The sequence below is a fragment of the Geotrypetes seraphini genome, chromosome 5, assembly GCF_902459505.1.
Source record: "Geotrypetes seraphini chromosome 5, aGeoSer1.1, whole genome shotgun sequence".
NCBI lineage: Eukaryota > Metazoa > Chordata > Amphibia > Gymnophiona > Dermophiidae > Geotrypetes > Geotrypetes seraphini.
In genome coordinates this window covers 180,530,019-180,550,626 of record NC_047088.1, presented here as the reverse complement: position 1 = coordinate 180,550,626, position 20,608 = coordinate 180,530,019, and the positions used below count along the sequence as shown (strand labels likewise).

General features: G+C 43.3%; 1 protein-coding gene across 1 annotated transcript in view; it reads right to left on the bottom strand.

Moving 5' to 3' along the window:
- Nucleotides 1-380: 380 nt before the first annotated feature.
- The window catches only part of CAVIN2 (caveolae associated protein 2), a 29,147-nt gene continuing 8,919 nt past the window's right edge, over nucleotides 381-20,608 (bottom strand). The window contains exon 2 of the mRNA XM_033946647.1: nucleotides 381-2,825. Coding sequence (XP_033802538.1) covers nucleotides 2,055-2,825 — 771 coding nt within the window. The 3' untranslated portion in view covers nucleotides 381-2,054. The remainder of the gene's footprint in view (nucleotides 2,826-20,608) is intronic.

The window sequence follows — 20,608 nt, the reverse complement described above, 5'->3', positions numbered from 1 at the left end:
CTCCTTTTTCCTGTTGGCCATTCCTCTCTCTATGCACCCAAATATACTTCTGACTTATGCCATTGCTTTTGCTGCCAGTTTGACCATCTTTTGTGCCTAGATGTACTTCTCCCCCCATTCTGTACCACTTCCTTGGGGGTTTTGAAGCCTAAATGCAGGACCCTGCAATTTTGGGATTAAATCTTAACTGCTAAATCCCATACCATTCTAGAATATTCCTATACATTAAAACTTCTTAGTCTGAGTTTTATTGCAGACCCCTTTATGAGTTGAATTCATTATGGTGCCTCCTCAATCCTAGATGTAACTTTGGCACTGTGATATGCAGACTGAGAGCTACCTCTGGCAAATGACGACTTCCAAAGGTCTATAAAACAAAATTAGTCCAATGCGTGGAGATTTTATGAGTCTAAATATATTGTGAAGAAAGCAGCATTTAGTGTAAAGATACATTGTTACACAACAACAGAAATAATGAAATACACATTGCATCTTATTGATAATAGCAGAGATCTATATGTGAGTGTGTAGGCATATTGTAGTCAAGTTAATATTTTATTGTGGGAAAAGAGGGCAAAGAGGAGAGCACAATTCACAATATGCAATCAGTTTCTCTTAGAACAGGGGTCTCAAACTTGGTTTCCCGAGGGCTTCAAACCAGTTGCATTTCCAGGATAGCCATTAAAAATAAGCAAGACAGCAATATGCATACAACTAAGGCAGTGGGCTTGTAAATCTAGCTTATGCGTATTCGTGAGGCATATCCTGAAAAACCAACCAGTCTGCAGTCCTTGAGGTCAAGAGTTTGACACCTCTGCCTTAGAGCATATGGATAAATTACAGTCTGTAAGCAAATAACGAACTATACGTACAAGACTTTATTTTACTGAGTCTTTTTGTAAGGTAGATCTGGTACAAAGGTTCTGCAAAGTCCAGGACATGTTTCCTCCTGTTCACTACCGCTATACTCCTCGAATGAAGACCTTATTTTCTATCTCCCCTTGTTTCCAGATTACTATGACTACCTAGTGATATGTAAGTATATACTACTGTATTTAGATATACATAAATTATAGTGCTGGAAAATAGAGATATTCTATAAAACTATTTCTCAATATAATTCAGTGCAGACACAAGGATTTAGAATTAGGAAATAAGTAATCAGATTATTAGTGTGCTTGATCTGATATTTATCTATATTTTTTTCTTCATTTTAAGTACAGTAGTTTCTTATATATTCTTTATCTTCCATCCTCCTTCATTCCATTTGCCAAGTAAACACAGATGGTTCTAGTAAGTGAATAACAAACAGAATGACTTCCTGGCAGAAACAGGATGTGAAAATGCCTCTACAAACACAATGTTGCTGTTGAGTTTACTAATCTAACACCTCCAGCTAGTTAGGAATTAGCATAAGTATGACATGAGCCCCACCCATTCCTCATGACAATTTGTTTTTCACAAGATTGCTATGCAGATGATCCTGACAAACTAGGCTAATGCACTGGCCTGTTTCCATGGCAGATGAAAATATTCATTAAGGATAAGTTCAGATGGCTAAGGAAAGCAGTAGGTTTGTATAAATTTTTTTGTCCTGGATAGCTTAGGAACTGGTGTAATTCATGTCACAAATTCAAACAAAAATTAAATGTCCAGGAACAAAGTCATAATGATAATCTTTGCTAAAGCTTGCAAGGGATGTCATTTGGTGATTTTCCTGAACTTGGCAACTTCTAGATTTTAAAAATTTCCCCAGAAAATTTTTTTTCAGGATACCTGCAACTAAATGGCTGGAGTGACCATCTGAGGGTTAATATTTTAAATTTTTCCAATATGGTTTTCTGTTAATTTTAGCATATACTCACAAAAGTGGTTCTATAAAGCACCATTAGTTCTACCTTCATGCAGTGCCAGACAAAATGAGGTCAGTAAGCAGGCATGATCCACACGAATACATTATTAGTTCATATATGCAACATGCCTACAGATGTACACAGTGTCATTCACTGAATTAAAAACAGCTGCATTTAATAGTATGAAGGAAACTTCGGTAGCTAAGCATTTTGGTCTATCTGGTGAACAGTTGGATGAGCAGGCCCCTCAAAAAATTCTTCTTCATGGACAGTAGTTTTTGCGCCCTCTTCCTCTTCAAAGTGTTTCTTGTTAGACATATCTAATCTCTCAAACTCTTCATTGTCTTCAACAATTGTGAGCTCTATGCTGCTATTCCTCCTTACATTTTCTGCTGCTTCGACTCCTTTCTCTCTAACATCAGTTTCTACTTTTGTTTCTGCTGTGGAAGATGGTTTTTCTGAAGCTGTCTCGCTTAATGGGGTTTTACCATGCTCATTGACAGCTTGAGCATCTGTCACTTGCTCCTCTGATTTTTCTTCATTTTCTGTAGCAGGTTCTTTCTGACGAGGTTTCTTTAGACTCAGAGTGAGTGGGGCCACTTTGAAAGGGGACCCTGCTTTGTGTTGGGTTGAGGTAAACGATTTCTTAATCTTCTCCCTTCTTTCTGGAGATACAATCTTGTTCATCTTTTTCTCAATGCTCTGGCGGGAAAAGGCCTTTTTGAGGCTGTCCACCTTTTTGAGGCTTGATTTCTTCAGCTTCTCAGCCCTCGATTCCCCCAGCTTCTCCTCTGTGCTGTCTTCGAGTGCTTCATCTTCATGAGCGATCTCCTCATCAGAGGACAGGCTTACTGTGTGCAAGGTCTCTTCCAGAGCTTTGTTTTCATCCATGGGTTCTTCCTGTCCTTCTGTCACACTTGCAACGGATACAGGATCTTTGACAAAAACACTGGCTGGAATCTCATTTTCTTCCTGAAAGAGTGGACAGTGTGAAAGTGTCATAAATCTTGGAGTGCAGATGTAATATATACATGTATGAATCTTAGTAGTATGGCTTCATACTATGGAAAAGAATGAATCTGTCTTACCATAACACAGATTAAGATCTAAGCACTCGCTTATATAAATCTCTCCCAAGCAACCCTTTTGATGAGCTTCCAAGGTAAGGCTCAATGGCAGGAATGACTAATGTTTACAATAAATATATTTTTATGGTCTCTGAGAGTAGGATATGTTGGATAACCTTTTACATTTTGTAGGTGATACTAAAGGGAGAATGAGTTTGGGTTTCAATGTAGCTTAAGTTGCTTTAGCTCTGGAACACAGATGGCTTACTTGTACAGGTAGCAAACAGCAATATCTAGAAAACACTGTTATTCTAGCATGTTATGCAATTAAACGAGCAACCTAAGGTCCGCAACTATCACCGTATTTCCTTAACTCTGCCCTTAGACCTCTGCCAGGGCAGCAGATTCCAGCGAACCTCAATATGCAAATTATTCTGGAGTTTAGACCAATTTATGCAAATAGGTGCCATTTATAGAATCAGGGCCTAACTCCTAGGCACCATTGAGCATGATTATCAATCATCCACTAGGCATCATTTATAGAATCGCGCTAGAGGTGCCTTAGTTAGGTGCCTAAGTCAAACCATGCCTAAAATCCACCATAAACCATGGCTACTTGCTGGTAGGCACCTCGGTATAGACGCCTACCTCGAAGTGGTAGGTGCCTACCGGCTAATTATTTTTTCAAATTGTTTTTTTAATGGTGCTTTCAATTATCAATGCCGATTAAGCCAATAAAATTAAGTTAGGTGCCTAGACTGGCTAGGCACGCCAATCTAGGCACTTAACTTTAGAATCACTTCTAGAATTTGGGCCATATAGCTCAGGAATATTAACTAAGAATTTCCAGGTTTTGTTGAAAGTCCATATGGCAGAGTTTTGGAAGTTCTCGTCTATGGGCACATGAAATTATGCAAATGAAACTTGCTTTTTCCTGTACAGGTCAAACGTTCCATATACCAAAATTCTTCAGTCATGCACATATGTAGTAAACTTGCTTTAAGGGATTTTATTATAAAAAATAAACACTGTTTGTTGAGAAATAACACATCTCACTAGTAGCATGTGAAATAGGGGGCTGTAAGAAGAGTTGCTTTTAAGCACTGAGATAGGGCCATCAGGGTATTCAGTGAATTCCTGGGTCATCTGGAGGAAGAGCCAGTCAGACATTGATGAAGGATATAAGGAGGAGCAAGTAAGAAAGGAAAGGTGGGAGGAAGGGGATAGGCAAGAAAATTTTGTGCTGGCTTTTACTAAACCACGGTAGAGTTTCTTACTGCGGGTCAGCGAGGTAAATGCTCTAACGCTCATAGGAATTCAATGAGCATTGAAGCATTTAGCTCACCGGCCCGCGGTAAAAAGCTCTACTGTGATTTAGTAAAAGGAGCCCTTGGTTAGTTTTTTATCTTTCATACATTTTTCCCGATTTTCAGGGGGTTTCGGTTCATTCCATGCATTTGAAAAGATCATTTTTAGCGCATGCTACAATGATTTAATGCACACTTAACTGATGAATTAAGGCACTCTAAGTCAGTTAGTACATGTTACATCAATCTAATAAATGCTAAATTTTTAAGGTGCACTAAAGAACTGAATATGCACTAAGGAATGCAGATCCCTAGTAGAGGGGAAAGCAATGGGGGCACTCCTCAATCCCCCAGCCCCCTGTGACTGGCTCTTTTCCCTTTTGCTGTTGGTAAAGGACTTAAGATCAGTAAAAGGAAGTACTGTCACTATGCTGCTGCTTCTCCCACAGCTCATTAGCTCACTCTGCTCTTGATCCAATGAGCCAATGCAGGTAGATGGGACAGAGTGCTGAGGAACACTTTTTCCCGTCCTGCTGCTGCTGCTTCTCTGCACTGACTGTGCTTAAACATATTGATGGTCATGAAGCAGGTACGGGTGAACAGCACAGGGGGAGAAAAGGGAAGAACGAAATGGGTAACAGTAGAAGGAAGAAAGAGATGGGTAGAGAAAAATAAGTCCAGCGAACAAGGGGGGGGGAGATAAAGAAGATGTGTGTGTGTGGGGGGGGGGAGGTAGTGGGGGAAAGGGGGCAACAGCATGGAGGAAGAAAAGGTATGGAACCAGATAAGAGCAGAGAGAGGTAGAGAAAAGAAAAAAAAGAGGTGCGCAGGAGAAGGGAAGAAATAGGAAAAAGGAAACATAGAAACATAGAAGATGATGGCAGAAAAGGGCCATAGCCCATCACGTCTGCCCACTCTAATAACCCCCTTGATTTTAACCCCTAGAGATCCCACATGTGTATCCCATTTCCTTTTAAAATCTGGCACGCTGCTGGCCTCAATCACTCTAAGTGGAAGTTCATTTCAATGATCAACCACCCTTTCGGTGAAGAACTTCCTAGTGTCGCCATGAAATTTCCCACCCCTAATTTTCAGCGGATGCCCTCTTGTGGCCGAGGGACCTTTAAGAAAGAAAATATCATCCTCCACCTCAATACGGCCCGTGATATATTTAAACGTCTCCTCTCTCTCTATGTTCCTCGAGTGAGTATAGCTGCAGTATAGCTGCAATTTATTCAGCCTTTCCTCATACGGGAGAGCAACACAATGGAATGAAGAGGTGGGGAAACATTGAGGGGCTGATTCTATAGGTGGTGCCTGAAACAGCAGGCACCTGCTGTATGTCGGTCATGGTTACCGGTGCCTAGCGACAAACTTAGGTACTGGTAATGTAGGCCAGGGTTTTAAAGGCCTGTATTTCTAGTGCCTAGGTTCATTGTAGAATCACGCCTAACAGCGCTTAGTGAAACCTAAGGCCAACTCTGCCACTAAACCTGCCTATTTAGGCATGTGGCATTACTAAGCGCCGCTAGGCACCTGGGTATTAGCTGCTGGTCCCGGAAGGTGCCTATGGGTTTTTTATTAATCATCTGTTAATGACATGATCAATTATTGTGCCATTTAAAGCTGATTAAAACAATTAAGTTAGGTGCTGGCAGCTCTTACAGAATTTCCCTCTAAGAACAGAACAGAAGACCACTTGAATGCTCCTTGCTCTAAAGCTGATACTTGGTCTGGTCTGCTTCTCAGGCCTTTAGGTTCTGAGGTACTTCAAGAGTAGCAGCATCTGCTCCCTGTGGACCTCAGAATAAAAATGGCAGCTATGCCTCACTATCTAATAGAGGAAGGACTGGCCTAGTGGTTACAGCTACAGCCTCAGCACCCTGAGGTTGTGGGTTCAAGCCCCATGCTACTCCTTGTGACCCTGGGCAAGTCATGCAGTCCTCCATGTCTTGTCCATCCTCCATCGCCAGGCACATTAAACAGATTGTGAGCCCACCGGGAGTCATAAGGACAAATAACTTGAGTGTCTGAATCTAAACTACTTAGACAATTAAGAGGCAGTATATAAATGGCTAAAATAAATAAACAAAGGTACCATTGTTCTTATAAATATTTTTTCACTCAGAGGATAGTTAAGCTCTGGAAAGCATCTAGTAAGAGCAGTTAAAGTAGCTGGTATTAAGAAAGGTTTAGGCAATTTTCTGGAGGAAAAGTCCATAGTCTGTTATTAAGACAGACATGGAGGAAGCCAATACTTGTCCTGGATTGGTAGCATGTTGCTACTGTTTGGGTTTTTGCCAGGTACTAGTGGCCTGGATTGGCCACCGTGAGGATGGGCTACTGAGCTAGATGGACCATTGGTCTGACCCAGTAAGGCTATTTTTGTGTTCTTATAAATCACCCTTTGACACACAGACAGGAAGAGAAGTTAGTTGGACGTGAACTGATAGTGCTGGAGACATTAGAGGCAAGGGAGGAATCCAAACAGCCGAGGAAATCAGTCTTTTTTCAAAAACTACTGTTTTTCAAGCTTTTTTGCCTGATTGCTTTTCAACACTTTTAAAGTGTGCAAGACAAGTTTCAGCGCCAGTTCAATGTCCCCTGAGGAAGGTGTCATTTGGTTGTCGAAACTAGGATCCTTGTTGGAAATGTAGTTTTTGAACAAAGGCTGATTTCCATGGCTGTTTGGACTCCTCCCTTGCCTCTATTAATGTACTGTTTGTGTTTTTGAGGTGATGTTTCTTCATTCTCTTCAGTGCTGGAGACATAACAGGTGAAGTGCCTGGTTTGTGATGAAGCACAGAGAGTTCCAGGAATTGAGAGGGAGAAATGAAGAGGCTGGAGTGGTGGCAATAAAGAATGGAAAGTGTTTTGTGGGGCTATAGCAGTTTCCTCCTTGCTCCATAATTCACACCTGTTTCTTTGCCTTAGACCTTTTTTCTCTGATTCTCTGTACCTCTGCTCTTGTCCCTCATTCTTCTCTACCTCACAATCTCCTGCTTCTCACTTCTTGACATTTTTTTCTGTTCTGTTGTCTCTCTATCTCTTTGTTTCTTCTGCTCCTTGTGCCTACTGATACTCATTGACTTCTGGAGCTCAATGTATCTTCTCCCACTCTCTTCACTTTATCTTTGCTTCTTCCCCCTGTCTTTCTCTCCTTTTGCCCACATTTTTACTGCTTGGTCTTGCTAAACTTTGCAGTTTTGCACCTGCATTTCGATCTCACTTTTCTCTCTTCCCTCTGCACCTTCTTCCCCCTCCTCTCCTATCTCTGTTGTGAGTGTCACAGAACACTACTGTTTGTAAGAATAGAACACATTAAAACAGTACTCACCTGTTTGCATTCTACTACTGTCTTTGATAAAAAAAAAAAAAAAAAAAAGATAGGGGTTGTCCTTAAGATGCAAAAAAAAGAAACACTTTTTTTTAAAGTACAGTGGTACCTTGGATTACGAGCATAATCCGTTCCAGGAGCATGCTCGTAATCCAAAATGCTCGTTTATCAAAGCAAAATTCCCCATAGAAAATAGTGGCAACAGCAACGATTGATTCCAGAACCCGGGGTCTGTACCTGTCAGGGCCGGGTGCTGCAGCACCGTCTCCTCCATCCGCCTCCTCCGTCTGTCATCCGAAGAAGAATCCCAAGTGCCGCTTCGGGGGGATGCCTCTAATGTCCGCCAGCCGCCAGAGAATTCCGCAGTGCCGCTTCAGAGGGATGCATCCTCCATCCGCCCTCGCATGCTGGAGAGCCCCCACCCGAGCCGACGCAGCCGAGCGCCGCCCCACCCGCACGCCATGCACAACGCTGATGATTGACGCTGTGCGCATCACACGCAACGCGCAGGCGGGACGGCACCCAGCCGCACAGGCCCAGACAGCGGAAGGCACCCGACGTGGAAGGCTAACCGGAAGACGGAAGAGGAATCCCCCGAAGCGGCGCTTCCTGGACTGTAAGTGCTCGTTTATCGGGGCAGTGCTTGCTTTGTGAGTCAAAAGTTTGCTGAGTGTTTTGCTTGTCTTACAAAACACTAGCAAACCGGGTTACTCGCAAACCGAGGTTCCACTGTACTGTATTTTTCCCCCCCTAAAAAAAGGGGGTAGAAAAGTGGAGCTTAGGCAGTCTTGCGGGCCTCCCTAGGCTCCCGGAGGCGCCTTCAATATAGGCGGCCTGCCTGGGAAGCATTTTTTTTAAAAAAATATGTGTTCCGATTAGCTGCCTAAAATCGGGACGCACTTTGCAGAATCCGGGCCTAAATGCTCTGATACTTATAGAATTCTTTGAGCGTTGGAGCATTTAGCGCTCCAGGCTGCAGTAGAAAGGGACTGGGTCTTATATACTGCCTTTTTGTAGTTATACAACCACATTCGAAGTGGTTTACATGGTACTTCAAGCATTTTCCTTATCTGTCCCTTAGGACTCACAGCCTATCTAATGCACTTGGGGCTCTGAAGGATTAAGTGACTTACCCAGGATCACAGGCTGTAGCTCTAACCACTACGCCACACTCTCCTCAAACCTCTACTGTGTTTAGTAAAAGGGGGGTTAAGCTAAGCAGTTTCACCACCTCAACCTTAATCTTTTAAGAGTGGTTGAGAGCTGCTTATTAATGTTGCTGCTGTTTCACTCTAAATAGTTAGTGTAATAGATATGATTTTATATACTTCTCTAAAACTGTCGTCCTCCCTCCCCCCCCCCCCCGATTAAACCAAACATGTTCCAGAAGCTGCAGCAGTTTCAATGACACTGAACACAGGAAAAGTAAGGCTCCAACCCATATGCGGCAAAGCGATTATTCTCTTTCCCGGATTCAAAGATTTTACCTCTAGGACTAGAATCTGGACAATCTTGCCAAAAATACATACAAACATAAATCAGGAGCCCATTTACTATAGCACACTAGAATCTTAATCTAATGCATTATGATGCAGGACTTTCCTGGATACTATGCCCAGATTTTAGGGAATTTTCCTTCTTTTTCTTTCAGGTCATACACCAGGGGATAGGGAACTCCGGTCCTCGAGAGCCGTATTCCAGTCGTGTTTTCAGGACTGCCCCAATTAATATGCATTGAAAGCAGTGCATGCAAATAGATCTCATGCATATTCATTGGGGAAATCCTGAAAACCCGACTGGAATACGGCTCACGAGGACTGGAGTTCCCTACCCCTGTCATACACTAATATTTCCATTAGCACATGGTATCTGCAGTGGCGTACCAAGGGGGGGGCGGGAGGGGCAGTCCGCCCCGGGTGCCAGCCCTGAGGGGGTGCTCCGGGCCTTGCCGTTCAGTCCCCCCACCCCCACCCCCGAAGGACCGCTCGCCCCACTGACCTTCCTGCACCACCTGTGAAGCAGCCCGCAGCAGGATCGCGACGTCAGCGATCCCTGAGCTGCTTGGGCGCTGCTTCCTGCGCCGCGGTCCCGCCCCTCCTCTGATGTCAGAGGAGGGCGGGACCGTGGTACAGGAAGCAGCGCCTAAGCAGCGCAGGGATCACTGACGTCGCGATCCTGCTGCGGCTGCTTCATAGGTAGTGCGGGGAGGCCAGGGGGCGAGCGGTCCTTCGGGGTGGGTCGGGGCATCAGGCCTTCAGGGTGGGGCGGGCGGGCAGGCAGGCAGGCTTTCAAGGGGGAGGGGGTAACAGGCAGGCAGGCAGGCCTTCAAGGGGGGACAGGCTGGCCTTCAAGGGGGGGGACAGGCCTTCGGGGGGTGTGTGTGCAGACCTTCAAGGGGTGCAGGCCTTCAAGGGGGGGCAGGCAGGCCTTCAAGGTGGGGACAGGCCTACAAGGGGGTGGGACAGGCCTACAAGGGGGTGGGACAGGCCTTCAAGGGGGGGGACAGGCCTTCGGGGGGGGTGCAGGCCTTCAAGGGGGTGCAGGCCTTCAAGGGGGGACAGGCAGGAAGGCCTTCAAGGGGGGGACAGGCCTTCAAGGGGGGGACAGGCCTACAAGGGGGTGGCACAGGCCTTCAAGGGGGGACAGGCAGACCTTTAAGGGGGGACAGGCCTTTGGGGGGGACCCTGGTTTAGAAGTACACGGAGGGAAGGGGGTGTTCAAAGAGACGTGCATATGCCAAACTTTGGGAGGGGGAAGAAATAATGGGTCTGAAAATAGAGGAGAGGGAGTGAGATGATGGACCATGGGATTTAGGGAGGGAAGGAACAGAAAGGGAGAGAAATTGGACACAAGGGATGGTGTGGAGGAGGGATAGAGATACTGGATAGGAGGGTAATTGGGAAAAGAAAGGGAGAGATGGTGGACTCTGGGGTGGTGGGGAAGGAGGGAAAGATGCCGGATGAAAGGGTAGTTAAGAAAAGGTGGATCTGTGAAGGGAGATGAAAAAAAGGAAAGATACCAGACTTCCTGGGGAAGGAAGGGAAATGGAAAGGGCGGACAGAGTTGGCAGATGGATGGTTAGCATGCAGAAAGAAGAAAGAAGGAGACCCTGGCAAGCAAGTTATCAAAAGAAAACCAGAGCCTTGGACCAACAAGATTTGAAATATAACCAGACAACAAAAGGTAGAAAAATTAATTTTATTTTCTGTTTTGTGATTATATGTCAAATTTGAAATGTGTATCCTGCCAGAGCTGGTGTTGGACTGCAAATGTGAGCTAGGATTTAACAGAGAGAGGAAAAGTCCTTTTTGTTTCTTTATTTTATTTACATCACAGCGCCAGTGTGGTTAGGAGAAGCCAAAGGGGGTGAAAAAGCTATAAACCAGGAGTTTTGAAAAAAATCACCCAACTGGGCAGGAAAATCGAATTGAAAAACCAATTCAATAGGCTGAATCGAATCAAAATTTTTTTTCCTGAATCTGGCAGCATTAGTTTGCGCTACTGTCTTAGACTTTAGGACCTGGGATTGGGGAGAGATGGCATCCTCAGTACTTTATAATGCAAGTGAAACGAGGATTTGGTCAGACTTTTGAAGGGTCTGCAGAAAAAAAATATTGTATAGGCCGGGAACATGAGACAGCAGGAAATGGGAACTTTTCTTCCTTCTATTTTTGTGAATGGAAAGGCTGAGGATGTCAGAGAGTTCAGTTAAAATATGTGCTTTATAAGAAAATATAATAATGTGTTTTATAAAGTTTATAGCATAGCTGGCCTACCCAGTGAGGTGTTCCTAGTGGTGGTGGTGGCAGCGTGTCAATGTGTTGAGAGGAAGAGGTGGTCTGGGAAATTCTGCTGAGCAAACTCCGGGCCCATTTCCACCCCCCAGTTAGTCCACTCCACTCAACTGGTTCACACACTGAGTGGGTCATTGGGTGTTGTTTGGGATCTCTTCCAGTGGTTTATCAGTATCTCCTTCTGGTCCAAGGAAGGAAACTTTGTTATCCTTAGCATTGACCTACAGAATATGTTTATAACAGCGCTGCTTGTGTGGCATTAGGCTATGTAGTGATCGAAAGAAAAAAACAGACCTTTGCACATTTTTGCACTATATGGTGGGTGTATGAGGAGATTCACATTTCCTGCACAGCTAAGTCCATGTGAAGTTACCTTGTGCTATATTTGACATCTAGCAAGGTCTCTGTTTGAAAGGAAAGATCTAAACTTAAAAATGAAGTGGCCAGAAGTTATGGTAAAAGCAGATAGTGTAGCTGGTTTTAAGAAAGATTTGGACAAATTCCTGGAGGAAAAGTCCATAATCTGTTATTAAGACATGGGGGAAGTGTCTGCTTGCCCTGGATCGGTAGCATGGAATGTTGCTACTCTTTGGGTTTTGACCAGGTATTAGTGTCCTGGATTGGCTACCATGAGAATGGGCTACTGGGCATGATGGACCATTGGTCTGACCCAGTTAGGCTATTCTTATGTTATGTTCTCATCTGTAGGGGCCTTTGTTTTCACTTCTTATTTTAATGTATTTTTTTTTCTGGGAACTTATCAGTGTTTTTTATAATGGGAACAAAAATGGAAGAGAATTAATGTGTGTGGGATGAGGGGGTAACTAATTTCTTCAGCTAAATAATTCAATCCACTTCAAACAGACATAGGAGAACTTGTGCACCATTCACACACCCTCCAACCAAAAACGTCAAAAGAAAAAAAACTGTTCGACAACCTCCTAGCCATTCGAGCTGCAACACTCGACCCCCAACTCTACAACCAATTGACATCGACCACAGACTGCAAAACCTTCAAAAAGAAATAAAAACCCTTCTATTCAAAAAACACATAAAACCGAACTAACACAATCAGAACTGTCCCAAGCATCACCTGCAACTACTCCATATGTACTTCTGATGTCATGACAATTCAGACATAATTTATGTTATGTTATGTTTGGAATATAAGAAAATTTTCACTGCCTGTTTCTATTCTGACCATTTATTCTGTTTCATGGTCATTACAAAAAATATTTTTTTACATAGGGGGGGGGTGTCAAAAAATGATGGGCCCCGGGTGCCACATACCCTAGGTACGCCACTGGGTATCTGCAAAAAGTTAATACAGGAGCATTTAGCAACTTCTGTTTAGGAGACACTAAACTGCACAAAACTTACCGACTGTATCCCAATCGTCGCCAAACCGGTTTGACCAGTTTAGCGATCGAATTCCCCGATGCACAAAGCTGCCCACCACGTGTTTTCTGATCCGATCCAACCCATGCAAATTAGTAAAACCCCATGCAAAATAGCCAAGCGATATCGCTTGGCTATTTAGCATCGGGTTTTATCGATCCTAAAACCCGATTGCTCTAGACCAGTCAGTAACTGTGTGCTTTATAATGACCACAAATATCAAATCCATCACCAAAGTGTCCAATAGATAACTTCCTCCCTTAACTATCAAGATGAGGTAAAAGACAGGCTTTTAGTGCACCTTGATTTGCTATGGGAGTCAACAACCGGCGATATATTTTCTACATTCATAATTCATATCAAAATTAATAGCAAAGTGGCTTACATATGTATATGCAAAACTCTGAAGCTCTAAAAGCTGTCGAGTATTTATTGAATCCCTTGACACTGTTAAATCCAAGTCTCTTTGTAAACAGCATGATCTCACACCAATGTTTTTTTTTTTAAATTATTATTATTTATGCTGGATTGTTCGAGAAGTCAGGATAATTTATTGTGAATGATAAAAGACAGAACTCAGAAGACAGAACTCAGGTTAATGTGTGCTGAAGGCCCTAGGGAGGTCAGCCCAATGGGAGTGGTGCCAGCCTCATGCTGGTTGTAACCATCTATCCTAGCTGTTGAAGTGTTTTACCATTCATATAATAAACCACATAAATAAATCTATAAATAAAATAAACTAACTTAGGGGCCCTTTTACAACAACAGCATTAATAAATGGGCTTAATGCATTTTAAAGCAGGACGTTCCTGTGTGCTAAGCCCGTTTCTAACAAGGCACACGACCACCTTTTAATTGGAAGATGCTAATCTAATCTAATCTATTTGTGAGTCGCATAAACCTATACAAGCTCTAGGCGACTGAAGAGTAAACAGGGAGGGAAGGAGGAAGGGGACACATAGGAGGAAAGGCAGATATTAATTAATTGTCAAAGATGCTAAGTGCTCCCATGTTAAGGCTGCTATAAAGGGGTTCTTTTACTAAGGCACGCTAGCCGTTTTAGCGTGAGGTAAATATTAGCACGTGCTTAGTAAAAGGACCCCATAGTTAGGCCCAGATTCTGTAAGAAGCACCTAAATCGCCGATTTAGGCACCTACCTTAATTGCCAAAATGACCTTAATAGCTTTAATTATGAGCTTTAACAAGCTCATAATTGAAAAAAATACTTTTTTTTCCAATTAGCCAATAGGTGCCTACCCGATTCTAAAAAAGGTAGGCACCTATTGTGCGATGCTTAGCGGCACCTAACGCCTAAGAGGGTATGTTTTGGGGCAGAGACCGACATAGGTGCCGCTAAGAGCGATTCTCTAAAGAACTTAGGCACCTGCAATGTAGGCCAGTAAAACCCTGGCCTACATTACCGGCACCTAAGTTTTTTTGTTAGGCGCGATTCTGTAAACGGCGCCTAAGCATGACTGACACACAATCGGTGCCAGTTTTCTAAGCGCCGTTTACAGAATCCGGCCCTCAGAGCATGCTAACGCCAATATGCTAGCTGGACAATGCTTCCATTATCCACCCATGAAACACCCCTCCCAAAAGAACAATGAAAAATAGTTTGCGATTAGCACATGCTGGCAGGCAAATTACTGCAAAATGCTTTAATATGTTTTGCAGTAAGCTTTTTTTCCCCTGTTAAATATGCATTAATGCTTTCTCTGCAGTTGTTATTATATGGGTAGTGCTATCAGGTGTATGTGACACTTTACAGAAACACACGATTATAAACATCAAGAAGTAGGGACTCAATCTAATAAGACAGAAAGACGGGCCGTAAACACAGACAAGATCTACGATGCAGTCAAGAATACAAGTATTTTAGTGGCAGTCAAAATATTATGAAGGTCTTTCTTCTATATCTGAAAGACTATGACTGCTCTGGTGGCTGCTAGTCCAAATAGTACATTTTCACTTTATTTTTCATTTTTTAGCATTTTGTGTACACCCAGTAACAGTGTACCATATTTTTCGCTCCCTAAGATGCACCTGACCATAAGACGCACCCTAAATTTAGAGGGGGAAAACAAGAAAAAACCCCATTCAGAACCAAATTATTCCTGCTAGGCTCTGTACCCAACCCCATACTCCTTGCCAGGCTCTGTACCCTGACCCCCCTCTGGTGGTCTAATGGTAGGCTGGGACAGGGCACAGGGCAGGCAGGGACAGGGCAAAGGGCAGGCAGGCCTAGTGGCTGGCAGGTAGGGCTAGTAGCTGGCAGACAGGGACAGAGCACAGGGCAGGCAGGGCTAGTAGCTGGCAGGCAGGGCACAGTGGCTGGCATGCTAGTACGGACAGAGCAGGCAGGGACAGGGCTGCCAGGCAGGTAGGGACAGGGCAGACAGGGACAAGGCACAAGGCAGGCCAGCCTAGTGGCTAGTATGCAGGTAGGGTTAGGGCAGGCAGGCCTAGTGGCAAGCAGGCCCCCCCATACCTTTTTGGACTCCCCTCCGTCCTCCCCCCCCTTCCGTATACTATTTTCACTTTTTAAAAATCCCAGCAGGGCCCCTCCTACCTTTTTGTACTCCCCTCTGGTACCTTTTTCTACTCCCGGCGCTTCCCTTGTTGGACGGCTGCGGCAGCGACCTTTTTGGACTCCCAGTGCTTCCCCTGCTGGATGGCTGCAGCAGCGAGAGGCAGAGCGGCGAACAAGGTAGGCGCGAGTTTCTTGCGCACCTGCTTGGTCCCGCGCCACTGCGTGAATGTAGCTGGGGCAATAGGAGGAATAAGTGACTTGTCCAGGGTCACAAGGAGCAGCGTGGGTTTGAACCCACAACCTCAGGGTGCTGAGGCTGTAACTTTAACCAATGCACCACACTCTCCCCTGTTCCTTCCTACTGCCTGGAGGAGAAAGGTGCCCTACCAGGTATGCCACTGAGGAAAGGGTAGCTGTAATGAATATTTGTCTAGAGCTGAGCATGTTACATGGCACAGTTAATGACCCCTACATTATTCTTACAATTCTAGATCTGGGCTTCTGTAAAATGAAAGGTTCAGTGGCACTGTGGTAGATGCTGAACACCAACATGCTGGGACACCTGAGTCCAACATTTGCTCCTTGGAGTTGTTGCAGAGGAAACCTTTTATAGTCTTCTGGTGGGCTTGGACAGTGCCTGTGCAAGAGTATTAAGCACCACTTCTATCATACCGAGGGTGCGGCGATGGGGGTGGTCCACCCCAAGTGCAGAGAAGTCACGGTGCTACGGTCCACATGCATTCAGCTGTTGGCTCTGCCAGCCCCCAGCCCCTCTGACATCAACTTCTTGTTCTAGGGCAGGGGACTGGCTGAGCCAATAGGGTGATCCTCTCCGGGGACCCAGCCAGCTGGTTACACTACTGGGCACAATCCTACTCCCAGCTCTATGTCCTGCCTCACCCAACTTTCTTGATGTTAGTGTGCCCCCTTCTGAGATTTTGATGAAAAAACTTGGCAGTCATGATCATTGGTATACTACTCCTTCTAGAACAATACAGTAAAAATGCATAATTGGATAGTGCTATTTATATGTATGTGTGTGTGTGTGACAAGGAAGGTGTGCTGGAACAAAGAAATTCTAGACTGTCGTTTATCCACTCCATAGGAACTCTGGGTGCCAGTACAATTTTCTTGAAATCAAAATTAATAGCATATAACACTTCAGGTGGCTATTTCTTAAATATCAGTTCAATAGAAATAGGAACTTCTTCCTTATTTCAGCTAGCAACCTGTTCAGTCAATTATTAGGCCCTCAGCGTCACCACTCAGAACTCAAACATATCACCATTCTGAGCTTTACGTGACAAATCGTCACTGGGTCTAGTTTTTCTAATTTTTCACTTTTACAAGAGCTTTATATGTTTAAATACTTATGACTTTCTTATAATTTTCAATGTAATTCAACTTCATTTTACTTAGCTTTAAAGGGGTGGTGCCTTGATAAAGCGGTTTCCCGCGAAACATGTCGGCTATGTCACCCTGCTTGATTAAAAAACATCTCTACTAGAGACAACTACATTAAAGCTAAGTAAAATGAAGTTAAATTACATTGAAAAATATAAGAAAGTCATAAGTATTTAAACATATAAAGCTCTTGTAAAAGTGAAAAATTAGAAAAACTAGACTCAGTGACGATTTGTCACGTAAAGCTCAGAACGATGATATGTTTGAGTTCTGAGTGGTGACGCTGAGGGCCTAATAATAATTGACTGAACAGGTTGCTAGCTGAAATAAGGAAGAAGTTCCTATTTCTATTGAACTGATAGTACAATTTTCTTGTGCACTAAGAATGACTACTGCTAGCGGAGACCCATGTACACATATGCACATCTGACACATTTCTTATGTTAGCATATTTCTTTTGTACACAGCCTATTTCCTACTGCAGTGATTCACAAACTTTTTTTTTAGCTCTAGCAAACTAAACAGAGCAAATGTTTTTCACTACACACTAAATGGAGCAAATGTTTTTTGCGGCATATTATAATTGAAATTATAAAATTGCAAAACCAACAAAAAATTAAATTTGAGAGTTATTTATGTAAAGTTCTTTAAGCTATGTATAGGTAATTGTAGCAATGGCGAAACTAAAGTAGATAGAACAGAATTTCTAATCAAAGTGATGTGGATGTGCTTGTTTTTGAGTGCAAATTAAGTCAAAATGCAGCTCAATAGTCGACAAGCAAGCATGCATTTCATCATCCACCATCTGCAGTCGTTCTCTTTTTTACAATTTAATTTCTGTCAGAGCTGATAATCCAAGTTTGCAAAGATAAGAAGATCCAAACAGTAACAAAGCTTTGATTGCTTTGTTGCTCAAGTTAGGATAACTACTGCATAAAAAAGCAAATTACTTGCCGTTAGTTTTCACATCCAAGAACGATGCTTGTCTGGGCTATTGTATCCTTATGCACACAAATGACTCATAACATTGACAGACTTTTGTGTACTTAACATACATGTCATCTATTCTAGTGTATACTTATGATGGGAATTTTTTTAAATAAAGTAAATTTCTGGAATCACTCATGGGACACCCAGAATCTTTTTGGGGCACACAGTTTGAGAGACACTGTCCTACTGTTTGCTGGTTGCATTAGAGAGCACTAATCCTGCAGTGAGCCCTAACACAGAACTCTCTGAGTCAACCCCTAGTTTGCCTAATGCTTAGCTAACCCTGGAAGCAGTGGAAGGGCGGTGTTGGATTAATCAATAGGCACGATTAAACTGTTGGGGGGGGGGGGTGGCCAGTAAAGAGCAGCTGTTGTCAAAAAGCAATACAATAGGTCCTAACATTTACACAAACTCAGAGAACCATCCACATCGGGAAGGTGGGCAGTTTTCAAACAGCCCATTTACCTAGGTAAGTGAATTTGGAAATTGCCCCCATTACACATTGCAAGAAGTAACAAATCGAATCTGGAAGAGATCAAACTGGAAATGTCACTCACAGCCCAAATGATGAAGTTATGACAGTCTTATTTGGGTTATAGTGTCAGAAGAGAAAGATCATTGGAGGAGGACTTCATGCTTAGAAAGACTGAAGGAACCAGGCAAAAAGGGTGACCTGCAACCAGATGGCTGGACACGTTGAAACATGACACGTTCTACTATGGGGATGACGCTGGATGACCTTACCAGACTAGCACAAAACCGATTTCTTTTTAGATCTGCAATTCATCAAGATGTTAGGATTTGAGCATAAGTCAATGGTACCTAACTAAACTAAAACACACATATACAGTATATAGAAAGCAGAGTTTAATATTTAAAAAGTACAGAGATACTAAGGGCACCTTTTACTAAGTGTGCTACATTGCCGCACATGCTAACACCTCCATTGAGCTGTCGTTAGTATTTTTTGTGTAGTGTGGGGTTAGTGCGCACTAACCTTGTAAATCCCCCCCCCCCCAAATCTCTTCCTCTTTTGCTACTTCATTCTCCTCAAAGTCCCATCCATGTAAACAACTACCTAAATTGCAATTCTCCAGGAAATGTATACAAATCCATAATTATAATTCTCCTGGACTTGTCCAGTTATCCTTTTTTTTTTTTTCTTTTGCAATTCAAACATCCTAAATTGTATTCTCCTGGAAATGTCCAGCTAGATTCTTTTGTAAACCGCCTAGAACTGCAAGGTACGGGCGGAATAGAAATGTAATGTAATGTAATTTATTTCTTATATACCGCTACATCCGTTAGGTTCTAAGCGGTTTACAGAAAATATACATTAAGATTAGAAATAAGAAAGGTACTTGGAAAATTCCCTTACTGTCCCGAAGGCTCACAATCTAACTAAAGTACCTTAATGTAATGTAAAGATTAGCATGTGCTAAAAACGCTAGCGCAGCTTAGTAAAAGGAGCCCTAAGTCTTAGTCATTAGGAGTGTGCCACACTTCTTGTGAAAGCTCTCTCACTCTCCGAGCTCTATTTCTCACTCAGCAGAGCTTCCGTGCCAGTGCATTGATCTTGATCACTACTTTCAAGAGAGGCACGCTTTAGAGAAGCATCTGAGCACACCTTTCTGCCTATTGCTTCCCCTTGCCCCGTCTCTTTTCCCTTTACTACAAGTGCATGTGCTCAAAAAATGATGCATGAGTTACATGCTTTTAAACTACAGGGTGGAAGACAATTTTCAGCTCAAAGTATTTACCCAAACTGATCCCCTCTTTGTCTGTATTCTTTCAGAGGCTCCAAAGAAAATCTACAATCATTTACCGCTGCCTTAATTCATTTGCAGAGCAATATCAGCCTAGGAGGGGGCCTTAGGCACCTGAGCCAATCAGGGCCTTAGGCCTCTCCCAGTGCATAACAGAATGCACCAGGATGAGCAGGACTACCATTTTGAATAGGCAGGTAGTAGGGGGATTGGAGGGGGGAGGGGGAGGAGTGACAGTATCAGGAGGAGGGCTGGCACCAGGGGAGGGCTCAACTTACTTTTTATTATTTTATTTCACATTTTAATTTTAATTATGGGAGCTGCTACCCTACGCTAGGCTTGCAAGAAGAAAAACATTTATGCACACTCTTGGGATCCATCTTGAGACTGTACGAAAAAGATCATACTCCCACTGCATACCGCGCCTCTGGAACAAACTACCTACCCACATAAGATCATTAGAAGGTCTGTTGAACATCAGGAAGGTAATAAAAGCTCACCTTTTCCCTTGACCATCTGAGAGTGCACCTACCCAAATTCCCAAACCTTACAAAGAAGAAAGAGCACCAGCCCTCTGCTGTCTCAAATACTTAGGCGCTTCACCCACTGTACCATGAACTGTCACACTTTATATTGTCCATCATATAATGCTATACCCTACTAAGTCACCATGTTCTTGTCATACAATGCTTGGCCACACTTTGTCATAATGTCACCTTTTTCTCCCACTCTACTATACATCTTTCTTCCTATATTAGCCATACCATGTCTACCATGCTACAAATTCATGTGCTATGTCCACCGCATTAGGATCTACCATGTTAAGTGTTATACTGCCATGTTATGCAACAGAAGGCTAGCCACACTTGTATATTATGTTTGCTATGCTATGCTTGAAGATACAATACTATGTTCACCATGTTTTGTTTGAGCAAAGAAGACAGTGGGAACGGACAATGAGCACTCCTCAAGAGCCAGGAAGATGAAGAAAAGTCTTGTTTATTTAAGTCTGGGGCATACAATAACATGGGTCCATGTTATTGTTCGTCCCAGACTGAAATAAACAAGACTTTTCTTCATTTTCCTGGCTCTTGAGGAGTGCTCACTGTCCGTTCCCACTGTCTTCTTTGCTGTTTGATTTTTGTGGGATCTCGTCCT